The following is an 18,763-nucleotide window of genomic DNA, read 5'->3' on the forward strand; positions in this document are numbered from 1 at the left end:
TATATATATATATATATATATATATATATATATATAGATATATATATATATATATATATATATATATATATATATATATATATATATATATATATATAGATATATATATATATTTGTTTAAATAATAATACCTATATATTTTTTGAAAATTCTAATAAATTATGCCATCATATTTATGTTATGCCGTGTGTGTCTGTAGGAGTGTGTGTGTGTGTGTGTGTGTGTGTGTGTGTGTGTGTGTGTGTGTGTGTGTGTGTGTGTGTGTGTGTGTGTGTGTGTGTGTGTGTGTGTGTGTGTGTGTGTGTGTGTAACAATAACTCATTCTCATACATAGACAGAGTCCTAGACCGAGTCAATGTGATATGGAGTCAATGTGATATGTTGACGAGGTCCGGATGATAACATTTAAATAAAATGCTCATAAACAATCATACTGAGAGATGTGTCCCCGAATAGCCTACTTATTTCTTCATGTGAATAGCAACTGGTGCATTGCCAATGCACCTGATATCGGGGATTTTCCCCCAAAACAATAATTCCCAAATCCATCCACACCCTTAACACACGTACTCTTCATATTTGAACCTTTATTCTGTCTAATATTAGGCCTACATGTTTAATTTTATCCCTTGGCACCTGCATAGCACCCACATAAAGAGAGCCTTCAGCCATGGATTCATCACCAGGCCTGTTTGACTGAAACAAAGGTTCCATGCGGTTCTGTCGGCCAGGAAGGAATGCTTTCTGCGTGATGGGAACTTACCTGTACTTAATAATTATCTTGTTTCATTGTTCTATTTCCCTGTAAAGTCCCACAATGAATACACACTTTTAGGCTGAAAAAAATAGTACAGCTTCCGCAACATCGACTCCTAAAGATTTTCCGGGCACAGGGTGAGGTTGAAGAGAAGGCAATAAGGAAAGGCTGCACACGCAGCTGCGACACCTGACGCATAGCCTACTGTCGTGACGTTTATCGGAACGGGATGCAGAAGCAAAATCATTGCATTTCCGACATGGAGTATCCAGTGACCGCCCACCCATCCTAACGATATATAGGAGACCATCAATCAGGCCCAGGATCAAACCCCCTGGCACCTCTGAGAGAGAAAGCCAAAAGGACCACGGAGAGAAACACACAGGTAGGGTGCTGTGTGCCATAGCCTACCATTGGATGTTTAACCTCCTTTGGTTTTGGTAGTTAGTATTGATTCTGAAAGAGGTAAGTCATTCAATATTTGGTAATAATAGGTGTAGGCTACTAATGCTGCTAATAATAATAATAAAATATAACATAAATATTTTATTTTCAATTAATATTTTTTCACCCTCTCAAGTTATCTGTTCACGCTTGACATTAGTACGCGTCTTGGGTGATCCGATCACAAGTGAACAGCTAGTGTGAAGAAGACGCATTGAGGATGTATTAGGATCAGACCGCTAAGACCACCAGATTCGGAGGTGGTCTGGGCCGCATATGCCAATGTAGGCTATGTGGGCATATGTAGCCTAGTATTCGCATGATGTATTATAAATGTCACACCTCAATTTTATTTTTATTTTATGTTAGAAAGATAGGCTATGGTACAATCAACAGATATTCAGCTATCTGATACGGGGAACCTAAGCCGTGATCACCGGTATAGAGTCCCGTACGTGTAGTAATGATGATCTTCCCTGGGGACGGTCGGGCAGCAGAACTCCTCTTTACATAGAAATAATGTGGTCAAAAGTTCGACACAATATGGGGAATATATAGGCCTATGTACCAAACCATGCCCTAGCCCTATAGCCTACAATACAGGTTCAAATTACTTTCGATATGTGTCTATAGTCACAACATGCTTGATCATTTGCAATTTGTCAGCTTTCCCATAAAGCGTTTGTTTCAATTGCCCCTTACAAAAAAAAAAACGGATGCGCGCTTTATAAGAAAAAAGACTCCCATGGCACGTCCTCCCGGTCTGCGTGCAAAACAGATTCAATTAGCAAGTAACAGATTCTATTAAGCAGTGATTGCTAACAAAGGGGTCGCTGTTTCTAGTTGAATACAGGAGCAAGAACAGTGGAAGCAGAGATGAGTGCACAAAAGCTACAGGACACCTACAACCAGCAGGGTTACGTCTCAGGGCTGCCTGTTTTGAGCCCTGCGGAGCTGTCGGACGCCAGGCAGGCATTCTCTGCCCTGGAGGAGGAGTTTGGTGAGTAGGCTTACCACAAGAAGGACTGATGTAGGAGTGTGTGTGTGTGTGTGTGTGTGTGTGTGTGTGTGTGTGTGTGTGTGTGTGTGTGTGTGTGTGTGTGTGTGTGTGTATGGCTGTCTTAACTGTGGGTGCAGCCAATTCTTATATTGCCTTACAAACCCCACAGAACCGATAACCAGAGCTTAACCGCTACTAACTCAGGTTATTTATAACTAGCACTGACGCAACTCGACGCCTTCCTTACCCCACAGGTAAGGAGTACACCCAGTACAGCCTGCACAATGTCCACCTGCAGTACCAATGGGTGATGGCTCTGGCCAAGAACCCCCGGCTGCTGGAGGCCATCAAGTCCGTCGTGGGCCCCGATGTCCTACTGCTTGACTCCCGCTTCATCTGTAAATACCCGACATCCGGCGCTGGTGCTGCTACGACGGATCAGGCTGATGGGACCGTCCCAGAACACCAGCTCCCCTATGTGGCCTGGCATCAGGACATGAGGTACACTATGCATCCAGGATGGGGTCTGGCTTCCACAAGACATGGTGGGATCGTGGTTGGGTAACTGGGTTTTGGGTGTGTTTGTGTGTATAGGTATTGGGGCATCGATGGAGGGCCGGTGCTCTCTGTGTGGCTGGCCCTGGACGACTCGCTGGAGGATAACGGAGCGTTGAAGGTTATACCAGGTAACACCGCTTTTTGTTTGGTCTCTTCTGACACTCTTCTATCACTCGCTGTGTTTATTGGCCTTGTTCTGCCCTGGTTCTAATGTGTGCTAGATCTATAAGCCCCATTGGCACATCAGAACTTTATTTTCTTCTCGTTCCTTCATTCTTCTTCTATCTTTCTTACTCGTGCCTTCGTTCTTTCATTCTGTCATTGTATCAATCTTTCATTTATTATTTTCATTCTTTCTTTTTCATACAAAATAATGTTCATACCAGTGCCACCTCATTGCCCGTATAGGGACTCACCGCAGCGGCATGCTACCACATGAGCTAGCTAAGCGCCATGGCAACATGCTGTCGGTCAACCAGGAGATCCCTGAGCACCTGGTGGACAGCGGGAAGGCTGTCCTCTGTCCCCTGTTGGCCGGACAGATGTCTGTAAGTGATGAGAGTTTGTTGTTGCATGAGAGGCCTTGGCTGTATTTCATACTTTACCCTAGCCTGGCTATTGCCAGACCAAGCTCAATCGTAGGTCGCACGGTGACGTTGGTCTGGGGAAGCTGCGGTCATTTTCGTCAGCTCAAGAGGCGTGATCATCGGGCCTAGTTCAACTGTCTCCCTGTCGTCCTTGTGTTAAACCAGCCAATAGCGCACCAGGGGTGGGAGAAGCCCGCTCGGTGATTGGCTCCCATTAAAATGTATCGGAAGCAGAAAGAAATGAATTGCTCTTCTCCAGAACCTTCTGCAAGGCAAATTTAAATCGCCGGCAGAATGGGCAGGGCTACCAAAGCTAACTTTACCTCTCTCTCATAAACACAGGGGAATTGCTCATATATACTCGCGAAAGTCTGTTCCTATAATGATTCTCACAAATACTACAAAGATTACTTAGTAGTTAGCTATATACTATGCAATACTACGTTAAAGGGGATTATTATGAAAACAACACTTTTCCTGGGATTTGGGGTGTTGTTTTGGGTCTCTGGTGCTCCCACACGCATACAAACTTTGAAAAAAGTCTGTACATAATGTTTTGAGTGAAATAGGCATTTCTGAAATAATAATCAAGCCTACGTAGGAAGGGGGCAGAGTTGAATATTACCTCCCACTTCCCCACTCCCCTCCAATCAGAGCATAGCTAAGATTTTATGGACCAGCGGACGAGCAGCTCCGGCGGGGGGAACTCGGCGGCAGCTCAGCTCCAGGAGCACGATCCCTTTCTCTGCTGGCGGTACCGCCAGAGCTGCCGGACTGCCGCTGAAGCTTCGGCGGCAGTCCGGAGGAGGAGACATGGAGGAGAAAGGAATTGTACTCCCGGAGCTGAGCTGCCGGATATCCGCCGAGCTACCTCAGCTGGACTTTTCAGCTTCCGGAGGACGCCCGCCGGAGCAGCTGGACTATTAATAATAATATTATTAATAATAATATTATATATATTATATATATTATATATATTATATATATTATTATTATTATTATTATTATTATTATTATATTATATCATATAAATATAGAGCTCCAGGAGTCCACCAACGGCAAAACAATCCCTTCTCCTCCATGCTGTGGTTCAGTCTGACAGCTCATTGGTCAATGGAAAGCAGCTCATTTGCATTAAAGCTACAGACACCAGAAACAGCACAATCTGAAGGCAGTGAAACAGAGGGGAATAGCGGTAGGCAAGATATTTTTTCCTTAAAAGCTATTTCCAGCAAACAGCTTCAAAAACATGTTTTCTGGAATTCAAATACTATGTTTACTTGTTGTGAAAACCCCATGATATGTCTCCTTTAAAGAATTTTCTGTGTAACTGAGAGCATTTCACATGTGTATGTGTGAGAGATAAACAATAAAATATGGCCCATCCGGCCTCTCGTTTGTAATTGGTGCAGTCTCACAATTAAAGAAATTACTTTCGGCCTGTATTATATATTCACGGTTCTTTGGCGACTTTTGTAGATCCATGATGGATTCCTGGTTCACGCCAGTGACCCCAACATGTCCCAGAGGAGGCGCTGTGGTCTGGTGATCCGTTACGTCCCACCCTTTGCCTACCCCATCCATGTGAGTACAGTGAGTCGTTCCACTGTGATGTCAATGATGAGGTCATGGTCATGCACATGGGTAATGCCGTCTGCTCGTCTTTGTGTCCATCATTGTGAGTGGCTGACTCTGTCTGTGACTCCGCCTCTGATAGGACCTTGACCGACCCAGGAAGTTCAATGCAGTGGTGTTGGCCAGTGGAACAGACCAGTTCAATCATTTCTCCAGCTGAAACCTTTTGCTTTTCTACCTTTAACTGAATATTTACAAACATTAAAAAGTCATACACTGTTATGGTATGACGTTTAGGTCTATGAAACGACCACCTTATATTGTATTTGCTCTGATGCGCATGCCCTGTGAACAATGATTTGATTTATCTTAACCTATGTGATTTGTTCATCTACATTTATTTATCTACTATATCTGTATTTATATTAGTGTCAAATAAAAAGAAAGTCATACCCAGGCCTGCAGTGTGCATTGTTTCCATATGAGCACTAAGCAGGAATAAACTGTACTGTTATTTTCCACTTTCATCCATAGATGAAAGTTTACAATAATTCTTCTTCATATCCATGTCATCAATTAACAGGTTGGGGTCCAAACCAACAAATCCAAACCTTTCAGCTGGGATAATCATAACCTTGTTATGTTTGACCACACACCTGTTTGACAACACCTTGACACACATTTTGGAGCAGGCGAGGTGACATGAGACAAAAATATTATAAAGTGCACTGCGCTTTTGTAAATCGCACACACGCTTTTGTAAGCCATGTGTGGGCTTAAAGGTGACATATGCCGCCTTCAAAACACTCGGAAGCTCCAATGTCTTTACATAAACCTTCCTTCTTCAGAAATAAAAGTGTTCAGGAAAAAAGTATGGATGCCCGCAGGGGGCCTCTTTGCGCTTCTTTGCTGAATCAGATGAATCAGTTAATATTATTACTTGCAATTGTTGAACATGAGAGAGAATTGATCAGGGGACGTTTATAATTATAGACTCTAATGTATCGTAATGCAAATGTTAGAATGGCCGTTAAATTCGCCTCTTAGTGCTTGCTGCAAGTTCAGCTGCAAGTTTAGTCTATCACTCAAATAACAGCGTAATGGGCAGCCATTGTTGTGACGTGAACAAGGAGTACTCGGCTAGCTTTACTTCCGCACGAAAGTCATAGCGAAATCTCAGACCCAACAGAGAGTTCAAAGCACTTTCCTCCGAGCTTAAGGTCCCAGCTTCCGAAACTCCTGGAAACTCTGAGCTTTTTGAAGACGGCAGTATTATACCACCAGGTGTGAGTGTGATTTGCCATTACAATTTGACAACACCTTCACCACTTGATCAACCTGCCATGTATAGGGCACTTCCATTTACCAAAACTCTACAGCCAAAGCTATGATGTTGCAGTTAATTACAGTTCAACAATATAAACAACTTGAAGCGGTCCAAAATATTATGTTCAGTCATCACTCTCAACCCACCTGCTTCAACCCTGACAAACCTTATGACCTACTTTATGAATCATTCAACAACAGCCTTTTAAACCTCTAATTATGTCCCATATTCAGTGTGTATTTCACTGCCTCAGTACAGTATTCCCTTGCTTGGTTCAGACACTCCACGTGAGATTAATGTACCTTCTAATTAAACTCAACAGTCGTTTCTCAGAAAATGAATGGCAGAGATCATTTATTATATTCAAAACAAAAGGTATAAAAGTATCATTTTAATAATCAGAATCCTTTCTAAATGCCGCTCATGGGAGCGTGGGCGGACCTTTACTCTATGGTGGTGGGACACATTATAAATATTGTCAACAATGTAGGTCAATAATGTTTACTGTAGCTTTCAACGATTAAATGTTCCATTGTGCCTCCACATTTGTACCACTGAAAATGTGAATATATTATTCTGCAGATTTCTGTTGTAGTTTACTTTACCATTGGCAAGATTCATAATATATATATATTTTTAAACAAAGCCAAAAAAGGTTCAGTAAAGATATTTCATAAAATAATGTAATGTTTAAGTTAAGTTAGAATCAGTGTTCCACTAATTATATTTGTTTTAAGCACAGCACACCAACTTTTCTGGTAGACTTTTCTGACTTAACTGGAGAGGTCACAACTGACCTTTTAGGCAGCCTTGGCTTAAAGTTTTGAGTATAATTTTTAATCTGTGAAATGACGCATTGCCATAAATCAATAAGACACGTGGAGTACGGCACCTTATTTCAAAAAGTTTATTACATATTGGTTGAATCAACAGATGAAACGAAATGTCATCTGAGGATGGTGCAGAACGATTAATTAGAGTTGAAATCATACAACGTAAAAACCAAACAATGTCAATTTACATATACATTTAGGGCATTTAGCAGTACTCAAACAACAAAGAGTAAAATTCTAAAAACACAAGCCCTTTTCCTAGGCCAGTTTCAGCAGCTCTGAGACCATGACCCCGATGCCATCAAACACCTCGTGGAAGGCAGCGTTGCACATGAAGGCGCTGGTGGTGACCAGCTTGTTCTTCACGTCCACGTGGGCCTCTCCAACGTTCTTGTTCACGTGCGTGCAGCCCATGTCCTTCATCACGCCGGCCGTCTGGGCGTGGGGCCACCTGTGCAAAGGAAACCAACAATTCAATTACAAAATAGTTCATCATTGAAAAAAATTCTAGAAAGTAGTAGAAGTTCGTTACAACGGTACACCCCCTGAGTGGTTTATTTGGTCTATACCTACAATTATTAGATATATTCATTACTTCCATTTGTTACATTATTGGTACCTTGAGCATTTGGTTTTCGTGTTACCAAAAAAACATGTCGAATTCTATTTGATTGTTTTAAATATTGGTTTGTGGCACGACATCGAAATACTAAAAGGCAGAGGTGCACACCCATGGAACGTTTTTGATCAAACACATACATACATACATCCATAAATACATACTTATATACATACAAACATTTATAAATAACTACACCCATGATTAGGTGTACTGTTAAACAATAACGCAGGACACCTTTACCTTACATTGATTGGCAATAGCATACATGTCTGCGGGTGAAACACAAGGAAACATACTTTTCACACTCTTTGTCTTGGCCCACGGTGATCTCGCAGCCAGGCAGAGCCTTGGCGGCCAGCACTGGGGAGATGCAGCACATGGCAAGGGGCTTGCCCGCCTGCCTGAAGGCCTTGATGACCTTCTCCACCTGGGGCTGGACGGTGTAGTCCTTCCCCTTCACCGCCCAGTCGCTCAGGTTCTTAGCCACTCCGAAGCCCCCTGAAGAAGGGAAGGGGTAATCGGTGGAAATTAACACACAAACAAAAAAATCAGAAATGAATGATTGCACATAACTAAACACATTAAGAAATACAAAGTAAAACCATAAATAAATAATGCCTCAATAGGCCTAACGGAACCGACGACTGTAACGTTCAGCTAGGAATGATCCATTGTAGTGTCTGAATTGGGAGCCAATCGCACCTGGAATGATGAGGGCGTCGAAGTCTTTCACGTCCAGCTTGGCCAGGTCGGTCACGTCGCCCCTGGCGATACGTGCGCTCTCCTGCAGCACGTTGCGCTTCCCCTCCACGGGCTTCCCCTCACAGTGGTTCACCACGTGCATCTGCTCCGTGTTGGGAGCGAACATCTTCACCTGGTGAGGTGAGGAGGGAGGATCATTTACAAATGCCCAAACCATGGTGTTACCAAAGTAGTGGAGGATGCTGTGTATTTACTGTCAGATAGAGACTCAGGCACCAGAATACAGGCAATGATAGATACGGGACTCTCCCATTTTATTTGCAACATCAATTTCTTAGTTTTACTATTAACCTTTGCTATTTAGTCACCCAGCAGCCATTTTTAAACGACCACAAGGAGCAAAGGGATCTTGTTGAATGCCTACAGGTAGACGGTGGGCCTCTTGGTTCTGACCAAGTACCTTAAGAACCCAGAACCCCCCCCCCCCCATCGTTTAACGAATAACCACTGTCACAGTCGTGCCAGTCCCTGCAGTGAGGCTATTTGTCCATCTAATGACCTTTAACTTTCCCCCATACCTTGGCTCCAGCACGACTCAGGTGCACCAGTGTGGCTGAAGCCTCGTGGATCTCTGTGCCATCGTACACGCCACAGCCAGAAAGCAGCACTGCGACACGCTTTGCCATGTTTCCTGTAAGTCAAACCTTCGTTCAACACACATTGAACTGAATATGTCTGGGTGCACACACAGATCCATGAAGAACAAACAGTTTATTTTGTTTTATTAATTATTATGTATTTACAATTTTAAATATATAAAGATAATACATTCATCTCAATATTACTTGATACAATTGTTATTACTAACTACCTAACTTATAATATACTCACTCTTTAACTTATATCTGGGCTGGTATATAGTATTTACGTTTTTTTTTCTATAAAATAATTATACTGCCATAAACAGTATATATTAACAGTATATATACATAAACAGTTATAGATACAATGATATTTGAAGTATATTCTTGAGCAATGTTGATTCTGTGCCTTTGTAAGCATGACATGGCATCTTATCTGTTGACCGCCTGACATGTTCGCATTAAAGATTCACTAAGGCAGGTGCGAAGCAATGAATCCACCAGAGAGCCGCTGCCAGGTTACACACCTCTGACACGGCACAAACAACCGCTTTACGGTATCTAGTTTAGTCAGCCATAATCAGACTATTAGGTCTTTGTATTTGACACAATAAAAGCCCTCGATGTATGAGTAACGCAAAAACGATTTAAACACCAAGGCTACTAAAATAAAACCAGAAATCATTCATTTAATCTATATGGTTTTATTTTCATACGTCGCAGAGGTCGCCTGCCCACTTTCAATCAATATCGTGTCAGAAAACTTGTTTGCGAAGTTCTAATATTAAATTCAAGTTCACTCACCTTGGAGGGTTGCTTTGTGCGGCTGGAAGATGAGTTGCGTGCAGGTTTTGTTGAAGAGCGCCGTTGAATGCTGCCTTGAACAATGAAGCGCAGTGTTTTATAGGCTGCTGCTACTCTTTCTTGAGTGTTCCCTCCCACTCGTCAGAGCTCATTGAGGAAGTGTCCTTCTATAATAAGTTTCGCTTACTGGAGGCCTATCAAAAATGTGTATTCAATCGTAAAAATAAAAAAAAATAAACAGCCCAGCAAATGTTTGACATGGTTAGAGTTAGTAGGACTATGATTACTTTACTCCTTGTGTAGGTAGGCCTATTATTTACTCATAACAATATAGCCTATCTGCCGGTGGTAACGGATATTAAGCAGGCCTATTGGCTACGACTATTACACAATATGATGTAGGCCTACTTTAAATAAGGCTTGGATAGTTGTAACCTTCACATGAATAAAACAAACAGGGCCATAAGGAAATATGTGTATACAAAATGGAGTAATAAATAAGCTATGCACAGGCCAAATTACTTTAAACTTATAACGCATGTTGAATTAAAAAGAAAAACGGTTATTTATAGAGGCAATCGGTTGGGGGAAATTCTCCTTCTCTGTTACCAATTTTCCGGGAAAGGTGCGCCTCTTTGTTGTCTCCGGTGGGCGTGACGTCAGAAGACTGGGTGTCCAAGGTCAATATAAAGCGCTTTCCTCATTCAACTTCCAATAATAAGCATGGCTCAAGACTCGCGCTCTGTCCATTTTCCAGTTGGCATTTTAGGGATCTCCAGTGGTAAGAAATAATGTTTAACATTTAATTTGTCTGCAATTTGATAGGTGACAGACTAATTATTATATAATATATTAATTAATAATGTCATTTATTGGTGTTTAATTGTGGATAAATTAAAGGAAGAATACATTTTGGACCTTATTGAAAGTTACAAGGCTTTGTAATTTTTCTTAACAAGGCTATGCTTGTTACAAATTCCCCTATTAAAGCAAAGATAGTTAGAAATTATTAATACAGCATTGTCAGAGAAAAAAAAATCCATAATTTATTAAAATAAAATAATAAAATAATTCGTGCTGTTGTTAGGCTAAGTATCCTTGTTACAAAGTAAAACAAAAAGGTAGGAACCTTAAATCATTTGCAGTGTACTCTGTAGGCCATTGGGTAGTGCAGCCCGTGTATAAGTCTGTGTGTTGGTGCTTGGCACTTGTTTCTACAAACATCTGTACTGTACCGGCAGTGATACATTTCTGTTTAATTTTCCTCTTACAAATGTACTTATTGTATGTCGCTTTGAATAAAAGCGTCTGATATTTCAAATGATAGTGATGAGGTTAGAAATCTTGATATAACTTTTTATGTTGAACTACAGGTTCCCTGCTGCTTCTAATAAACAACTATGCCAGCACTCCTGGGGAAGACTTCATCCCTCAGACTGCACTGGGGATTCTTCTCCTAGTGATTGCTGCTGTTTTAGCAAATGCAGGTTTGGATCATGTTCTACTCAACTGGAATATTTGCAGATTTCCATCATTAATTGGAAATATTCATATTTGTGAAACTTACTCACCTTCCCTCCCTCTTTAATTTCCCTCCAGGTGTCCTGAGTCTCTCCCACGGCCAACTGTTTTCCCTCTTGTGTCTGACAGTGTCGGGGCTATGGACCGGCTCAGGCCTGGTGTACATTCTAGCAGGACAAGGGGTCATTCCGCCCGATGACCTAGGACCATCCCTGGTTCCTGGCCTGGCTGCTTTCACCCTGGCACTCCTCCTCATAGCTATCGTAGCACTCTTGGCAAAGAGAGCTGTTCTCTTTATCATAGCGCTCAGCATTAGCCTAGCATGCGCCCATGAAATAGCAGGTCTGTCGGCCGCTGGCTTTGGCCGATCCGCCACGGCCGCTAACTACCTCTTTGTCTGTTTGGCGGGGGTCTACTTTGGCGTTGGACACCTGTTGTCTTACATCAACCACGGTGAGGTGGAACTGGTCGCAACCTGGGCGAAGGAGAAGCCTGTTCAGAAAGCACAGCAGGACCCAGAATGCACCAGCATGACTTTAGTAAGCCTGGTGATGAACCTTCTGGCTGCCTCCGTGCTAGCTTGTCCTCTGCTAGGCGTGGTTCCTCAGCTCTCCACGGGCCACGTGCCTTGGCTGTGGACGGCCGGCGTGTTTCAGCTGGCCATGTGCGTCCTCTCCTACCGGGACATGGACCCGCTCGGAGCCACCTTCTGCGGCTTCATGGCTCTGCTGAGGTTTGCCGAGGGCTACACTGCGCTCCTGTTCTCCATCCAGCCCTCTTCCCCCGTCCCCTTCCCCGTCGTCTTCTCCGTGCTGCTCTTCATCACGGCCGTGTTCAGCTGTCAGAAGAGTCTGACAGAGGGCGTGTACCAGCTGTTCTTCGTGGCTTACCTTATCGCCATCGCCGCAGAGCCCCTCGGCTTCCTCCAAAGAGGCACCCAGGGTGTGCAGGCGGCCATTTTTGTAGTCTCCGCTGGCGTGTTGTTTGTTTACGCTCTCAATATGAACTTCAGCCGGAGAATTCCTACAGGACAGGGCCTTTTGAAGGCTTTGGTGAGCAAGATAAATGCCCTCACTCTTAGAACCCACGACAAAGACTTTCACACGCCTTATCTGGGCCTCTCCAAGTACGCTGACGCGGAGGTGCTGGGGCATGCCTGCAGTGTGCTGGCTGCTTTCGCCATCACAGCCACCATCGGGGAACGGGGTCCGCTCTTTGTGCTGGTCCTCCCCTGGGCAGTAGTAGCGGGCGGGGTGCTCCAGTTGCTTTGTGGCAGTGTGTGTTTCGCACGGGGTAAGACCCTAGAGAGCACGGCCTTTATTCTGTACGGCGTGATGTGGGTCGTATGGGGGCTGACGCGATACGGCGGCCTGTACGGCGAGAGCAGAGGGTTTAACGTGGCCGTGGGAATCATCGGCTTCATGCTGTTCAACGCCTTGGTTACCGTGGCGGCGCTGTTCCTGAACGTAGCTTGGTTCGCCTACGCGCTGACCTTCCAGCTCATCCTCATTAGCTTCCTGCTCGACGCCATTGGGTCCCTGCCGTTCGGCTATGACATCGGGGTCACCATCATCTTCGGCCTGGTCAGTTTCTATTGTTTCCTGGCGCACCTGTTCAACGGCACCTTCCAGTCCCCCCAGATCCCTTTGGGACCAGCTCTGGTCAAGTTCAGTGGTACCGGGGGAAGCAGGGATGCTTGCCTGCACGTACCAGCCCGGAAGGCTACCTCCGTCAACCAGATCGCAGGTGAGGGAGTGTAGGCACAATTCCATTGTAGTATCCGTTGGTGAAGTTGTTGCGTTGTAATTGATTGAATGGACCCTATTTTAACGGTCTGAAATGCAAGTGAGAAGCGCCAAACGCAAGTAGCTTTGTGGGCGATTTTATGGCGATGTTGCTATTTAACCCGCGGATAAATGACTCTTGCACCCGACGCAAATCTAAAAAGGGTTGGTCTGAAGTAGCCTAATTATCCGACCCGTAGGTGTGGTTTGGGCGTAACATGCAATAAACCACTGAGAGTGCCAACTCCCATCCCCTTTAAGAGCCATGAGCGCATTTGAATCTGAGTTGATATTTTGGCGTTTGCAGTCTCCGATGAAACAGATGCATGACCACATGAACTTTAAACTTCAAATGGCTCAGTTTAATATGTCCTAATTCACACATGGAATACCGTTTTATGATAACTTCAGAAATAAATTTTGGCAAAAAAAACTTAACACACATATGATATGCGGTAATGTGGTTCTATTTAATGATATAAGCAATACATTAACAAACGTAGTTTCTTATCAGCATCATATGCAGTATTGTTATCGACTGGTGTTCCTAATATGCATGCGTCCCCCCGTTAATATACATTGCCATGGACTGTATTATGCATTACGTGTTTAGTTTGCATGTGTTTAAACAGATGGATGAACACAAGCACACCCGCATTCATTAATTATTTTACCCATACACACACACGCACTCGCATTCATTCATTATTTTTAGATGAATCTCACTCGCGGTAAAACAATGTTTTCTCATGATCAAATACTCATCAATCCCAAAAGTTATGGTCTTGTACACGATGTCTGTGTTAAGAAAATATGTGTTTGCTGTACGGTGTTTGCAGATGCATTGATTTAAAAGTACAACTTGATACCGTTGTATCAGCTGTTCTTTCCCAAATAATTTACCAAGAATGTGTGGCTAGGTAGATGAGAGAAGCAAAGTGCATGCGCGAGGTGCACAAGCAACATTATGCATGCGCCCTTAAAATAGCATCTGAACAACACGCCACTGCCTTTAAACCAGGTATTTCCTGGTTTTTGGCGGAATTGTTTTCTGAAACTGCAAAATAGCACCAGGGAACGTTTGCGCCAGAACACGCCTCCTCCTTTCGCCGAACCGCCCCTTGGGGCGCAAGATCATTCCCTAGTTTACTGACGCGTGGCGGTGGAAGGAAAAGAACGCTCTGCGCCAGTTGCAAACTAGCAACGATAAATGCGTCAGTGTAGAAAGTAAATTGTGCTGGATGCAAGATAGGGCCCAATATGTCATTAAACAAAGTATCGTCCTTCTCTTGCAGAAATCATGAAAAACGGCGGCATATGTGGAATGCCGACAGATACCGTCTACGTGCTAGTGGCAGCTTGCAACAGGCCGGATGCTGTTGTCAAAGCTTACAAGTCAGCTCATTATATAATTTTTTTATTCTTTACTCTGATGCGTGCATACATAGCATGTTCCCCATTGCCCCGTTGTTTAAAGATTGCATTGGATGTACTTGATCCCACAGGGTGAAAAAGCAGGCCCAGGATCGGCCCATGTCGATGTGGATCTCGTCCATAAAGCAGTTGGATCCGGTCAAGCACCTGTTGAGCCCCCTGCTGCTAGATTTCATGGAGGCTGCATGGCCCTCCTCCATAAGCATGGTCATACCCAGAGGTAATATTTACCATATGTGGGTGTGACTGCATATGTTTATTTTGTGCCCTGCAAAATTAAAAGATTTGCATGTGAAACAACAACAATAATGGGCTGCATATGAAGCACTCCAAGATTGACATTTGATTCCTCTTTCAGGGCCCTGGCTGGATGCCTTTGGTTTAGGAGAGGCAGCGAAACACATTGGAACCCCACAGAGCATTGCAATCAGAAGCCCGGACTGTACCGTTGCCACACATCTCATTAATATGGTAATTCCTCAGACTCAAGTCATGGTTTAGCTGATTTCCACAGTGGCATATGCATTCCACAGGCAGAATGCTGTCTCCTCTTGACTATACTGTGGCTTTGTAATAGGTAGGACCAATAGCTGTTACATCGGCTAACCCTACAGGTGAAGCAGACACAACTCATCACAATCAAGTGTACGCCAAACTAGGAGACAAGGTGATTGCATGGAGTGCTATGCTTTTTACTTTATTTAATCACTATAATAATAATAATAATAATAATAATAATAATAATAATAATAATAATAATAATAATAATAATAATAATTAATGGGAATCAAATCAAATGTTATAATGATAAGTAATTCAACTCCATAAAGATGAATATCAAGGAAATAGCTATAATATATCAACTCATCTAGGTCAACGGCGTACTATGTGATGGGCCATCTCCAGAAAACATTGCTTCTACTGTGGTAGACTGCACCAAGATTGAAACGGGTCATATTGGTTTCTTCAGGGTGGGTCTCATCCCAAAGTCAAAGGTAAAATATTTCCCTTAAGTTGAATTCCTTTAGGAAAAAAACTAAATTAATGTTTCTTGAATGGTTTTGTTGTGAGTTCACCACATTCTTCTTTGTCGTTCCTGAAAGGTTCTGCACATTTTTGAAGAGGTTCAAAGACGACACAAGCATGGGAAAATGAATCCTGCTTTTGAGGCGGATAGTTCAGAATCACCAATGAGTGACCATCTATACGCTAGTGTAGATGAAGAGATCACAGAGGAGCCTGAACAATGAAATGAGTGACCACAACTCTGAATAAAGTATGAGTCAACGTATGAAATGCATTGCTCATAAGCAGTCATAAAATGTGATGGACCACTATGATACAAGGGCATGGGCTACTGCATAACCATGAGGAAAGATGCACTTAATTTTTAAGGTTTCCTCGATCAGTATATTTAAGCAATAGATCACGCCAGGCTGTGGTATGTGCTCATTATACCACTGTTAAGGGGCGTTGTCCGTCCCCGACGCGCAGCGGAGGGCCGGCGACCCCCTTCACAGTGGTATAATGAGCACATGCCACTGAGTGAAGTGATCTATTGCTTAAATATACTACGAAAAAACCAAGAAAGTCAAAATAGCCGTTTTATCAAAGAATACAAAAAAGTAGTCCCTCCTGGCTGCCGCTATGCATCGACGGTCGCTATGTAACACACTTCAGCATCCCTCCGAGAGAAGGCTCGGCTAGAGCGGTTCGCCGGCAATTTATCCTATGGAGCAGTTCACTCGCCGTGTGCCTAAGCTTTCGTTAGTCTCTCCATCGCCTTGCTCACTCCCGGAGTAACAACATTTACACCCTCTCCATCTTCCAACATATGTTTTACTTTGTAACTGTTTCTACTTCCAGGCGCGGAGTGATATGCAAACTTTCACAAAATGATCGGGCGTCATAGCAGTTATGTATACGCTCATTATACAACAGTTGGGAACCAATCAGATCGCTGGATTTAGGTCCCCCGTTGTATAAAATGTCATGAATAATGACAGATACTTTAAAATTGTATGCACACTTGTTTTAGAGGAATATTGATGAAAATAAAAACATGCCAAAAATGAACACATAAATTATTTGTAATATATTTGTGATAATGTAAATTATTATTGTTTGTTTATTGACTTTGAATTAAATATGCATATGAACATACATAAAATCTGCACTATTACCACACTGTTACTTTACAAAGGCTAATGGGGTTGTTTTTCATGCCACTGTAACTGTAAAGAAAATAAACATTGCATTGAAGATGTGGCTCCTGTTATCTTGTCCGAGCAAGCCCAAACAAGTCAATAATATAAAAATGAAACAATGGTATAGATACATGACATATGTCTCATCACAAAGCCTGTTCAATTAGAAGAAAAAAAAGAAGTTTGTTTCGGGTTTTACCATAAAATGAAAGACTCATATGCACATTGAGCCCCAATCCCACCATGGAGGCTACGACCTGAGTATAGAACATACTTGAGGTGTTCATAACTACATAACTAATTCATAACTACACAATTTAAACACTATACTAAATTGTTTTTGTTACTATACCTTTAACACATGTAACCATACCTTAAACAAAAGTGCTGCCTTGCACTTTAGTTGCAACTGTGCAACACATTTGCTCCTTTCTGCAGCACACTTGCTCCTGCACACTACACACTATGTCAGACACTTAGTTCAAAAATGAAATCTCAGTGTACCATTGGGAAAACACATCTATTCAAAATACAAAACACATTGTGTAATTGAAAATACCTTAATACACACCTGAAAACACCTACTTACAAAACTGAACACCTATCAGCCAGCTCCAAAAAAGATGATAGCGTGTATATGACCGCCATATGACCACGTTTGTTGAGGGGGGGGGGGACACGTTTGTAGGGGGGGGGGCACGCTCGACAACGAGAGTTGGTTTTTATTGAACGCTCGACAACGAGAGTTGGTTTTTATTGAACGAGACTTCAACACGGAACAGCTGCACGAAACGATGGTCACGTCACTCTCGGTGACGGTGTCGACAATAATGAACACACGAACAATGTTAATAGAACAACACACAACCACATAACATCCCGAACCCATTAACCCCACTTAATCCTAACAACAAAACAAGTTAACAAAAGCTTATTATTTATATAAGCTTATTATTTATATAAGTTAGGGTATAGGTCTGGGAAGAACTTCAGGCCAAAATCTTGCAAGCGAGCCGCTCGGTGCAGGTGCAACGAGATGGAGCACTTGGTGAGCCTGGACTTTCATAATCTTCGCTCTGTGAATGTAAAGGATGTTTGGTCGGATGTTACGACGAAGAATCACAATGTGAATGGGAATATTCTATAAATCTCTTGATATCATCTTTCGTCTCAACACTTCTGCTGCAGCCACTTCAAGTCTCACTCCGAGAACCTTAAAATATGAATCAATCCATTAGAAGTATGAAAATATCTTCCCGGTGGTGCAACAGAGCAAACAAGGTGTCCTTTGACATCTACGTTTCGAGCCGATTGCAACAGTGCCACACATGATCATATTTGAATATGTTTTGGGGTAGTAATTAGCTGTCGATTTTGGAGGCCTTTATCAATAATGACCAGCTATAGATTTGCTTCCCGATGGAGATTTTTGACAAATTACATGTTAATTAGCATCTACACGTTAAGCTGAGTCCAATGAGATCAAGCTCGGCCTCTTGCTACACCGAGATCATGTCCTAGACCTAGGTGTACCATGTAAAATACATGTTACCATTAGCTAGAGTGTCGTTCTTGGTGTCATTGGACTCAGCTCAACGTGTAGATGCTAAAATAACATGTCATTTGTGACAAATCTTTATCGGGAAGCAAATCAATAGCTGCTCAGTATTGATTAAGGCCTCCAATTTCGACAGCTAATTACTACCATTAAACATGTTCGAATATGCTCATGTGTGGCACCGTTGCAATCGCCTGGAAGCGTAGATGTTGAAGGACACCTTGTTCGTCCTCTTACGTCACCGGGAAGATATTTACATGCTTCTGATTGACTAATGAATTGATTCAGCTATTCCCCCAGAAGTCTGGGGTCAAAAGGTCAAAAGGAGACGGCACCACGCCGGGATGGATCCAGATCTCGGGCAACAGCGCAGGGTTGCCAGGTCCTGCAAAAAACGTGCCCCCCACAT

At 42.9% G+C, this 18,763-nt stretch overlaps 3 protein-coding genes across 4 annotated transcripts; 2 read left to right on the plus strand and 1 right to left on the minus strand.

Moving 5' to 3' along the window:
- The first annotated feature begins 1,011 nt into the window (after nucleotides 1–1,011).
- On the plus strand, nucleotides 1,012–5,378 carry LOC115551961 (probable alpha-ketoglutarate-dependent hypophosphite dioxygenase). Its single transcript, XM_030367601.1, has 7 exons — nucleotides 1,012–1,142; nucleotides 2,045–2,201; nucleotides 2,456–2,702; nucleotides 2,796–2,887; nucleotides 3,168–3,307; nucleotides 4,826–4,930; nucleotides 5,064–5,378. Exons 2-7 carry the CDS (start codon nucleotides 2,078–2,080, stop codon nucleotides 5,139–5,141), a joined length of 786 nt encoding a protein of 261 aa, XP_030223461.1. The 5' UTR covers nucleotides 1,012–1,142; nucleotides 2,045–2,077; the 3' UTR covers nucleotides 5,142–5,378.
- Nucleotides 5,379–7,135: 1,757 nt separating this feature from the next.
- LOC115551963 (glutamine amidotransferase-like class 1 domain-containing protein 3A, mitochondrial) lies at nucleotides 7,136–10,000 on the minus strand. 2 transcript variants are annotated; one of them, XM_030367606.1, is made up of 5 exons: nucleotides 9,851–10,000; nucleotides 8,984–9,096; nucleotides 8,406–8,577; nucleotides 8,000–8,201; nucleotides 7,136–7,532 (listed from the first exon to the last, which is right to left on the minus strand). In XM_030367606.1, the coding sequence occupies exons 2-5, from the start codon at nucleotides 9,089–9,091 to the stop codon at nucleotides 7,340–7,342; spliced, it is 675 nt and encodes a 224-aa protein (XP_030223466.1). In that variant the 5' UTR covers nucleotides 9,092–9,096; nucleotides 9,851–10,000; the 3' UTR covers nucleotides 7,136–7,339. The 2 variants fall into 2 exon arrangements, with proteins under 2 accessions (XP_030223466.1, XP_030223467.1); XM_030367607.1 differs by having other exon boundaries at nucleotides 8,984–9,109; nucleotides 9,851–9,970.
- A 530-nt stretch (nucleotides 10,001–10,530) lies between these two features.
- Nucleotides 10,531–16,087, plus strand: LOC115551958 (uncharacterized). The gene is made up of 9 exons (XM_030367598.1): nucleotides 10,531–10,631; nucleotides 11,224–11,337; nucleotides 11,450–13,117; nucleotides 14,451–14,550; nucleotides 14,661–14,809; nucleotides 14,948–15,060; nucleotides 15,167–15,256; nucleotides 15,462–15,584; nucleotides 15,693–16,087. The coding sequence occupies exons 1-9, from the start codon at nucleotides 10,574–10,576 to the stop codon at nucleotides 15,837–15,839; spliced, it is 2,562 nt and encodes an 853-aa protein (XP_030223458.1). The 5' UTR covers nucleotides 10,531–10,573; the 3' UTR covers nucleotides 15,840–16,087.
- The last annotated feature ends 2,676 nt before the right edge of the window (nucleotides 16,088–18,763 follow it).

This window comes from Gadus morhua, chromosome 10 (genome assembly GCF_902167405.1).
Source record: "Gadus morhua chromosome 10, gadMor3.0, whole genome shotgun sequence".
Lineage (NCBI taxonomy): Eukaryota > Metazoa > Chordata > Actinopteri > Gadiformes > Gadidae > Gadus > Gadus morhua.

Coding starts and splice junctions, on each gene's coding strand:
- LOC115551961 (XM_030367601.1), top strand. CDS start 2,078: ATGAGTGCACAAAAGCTACAGGACACCTACAACCAGCAGGGTTACGTC. Junction 2,202..2,455: donor TGCCCTGGAGGAGGAGTTTG/GTGAGTAGGCTT, acceptor CTTACCCCACAG/GTAAGGAGTACACCCAGTAC. Junction 2,703..2,795: donor GCCTGGCATCAGGACATGAG/GTACACTATGCA, acceptor TTGTGTGTATAG/GTATTGGGGCATCGATGGAG.
- LOC115551963 (XM_030367606.1), bottom strand. CDS start 9,091: ATGGCAAAGCGTGTCGCAGTGCTGCTTTCTGGCTGTGGCGTGTACGAT. Junction 8,578..8,983: donor TGAGTCGTGCTGGAGCCAAG/GTATGGGGGAAA, acceptor TCACCTCACCAG/GTGAAGATGTTCGCTCCCAA. Junction 8,202..8,405: donor CGACGCCCTCATCATTCCAG/GTGCGATTGGCT, acceptor TCCCTTCTTCAG/GGGGCTTCGGAGTGGCTAAG.
- LOC115551958 (XM_030367598.1), top strand. CDS start 10,574: ATGGCTCAAGACTCGCGCTCTGTCCATTTTCCAGTTGGCATTTTAGGG. Junction 13,118..14,450: donor CTCCGTCAACCAGATCGCAG/GTGAGGGAGTGT, acceptor CTTCTCTTGCAG/AAATCATGAAAAACGGCGGC. Junction 15,061..15,166: donor CCACACATCTCATTAATATG/GTAATTCCTCAG, acceptor GCTTTGTAATAG/GTAGGACCAATAGCTGTTAC.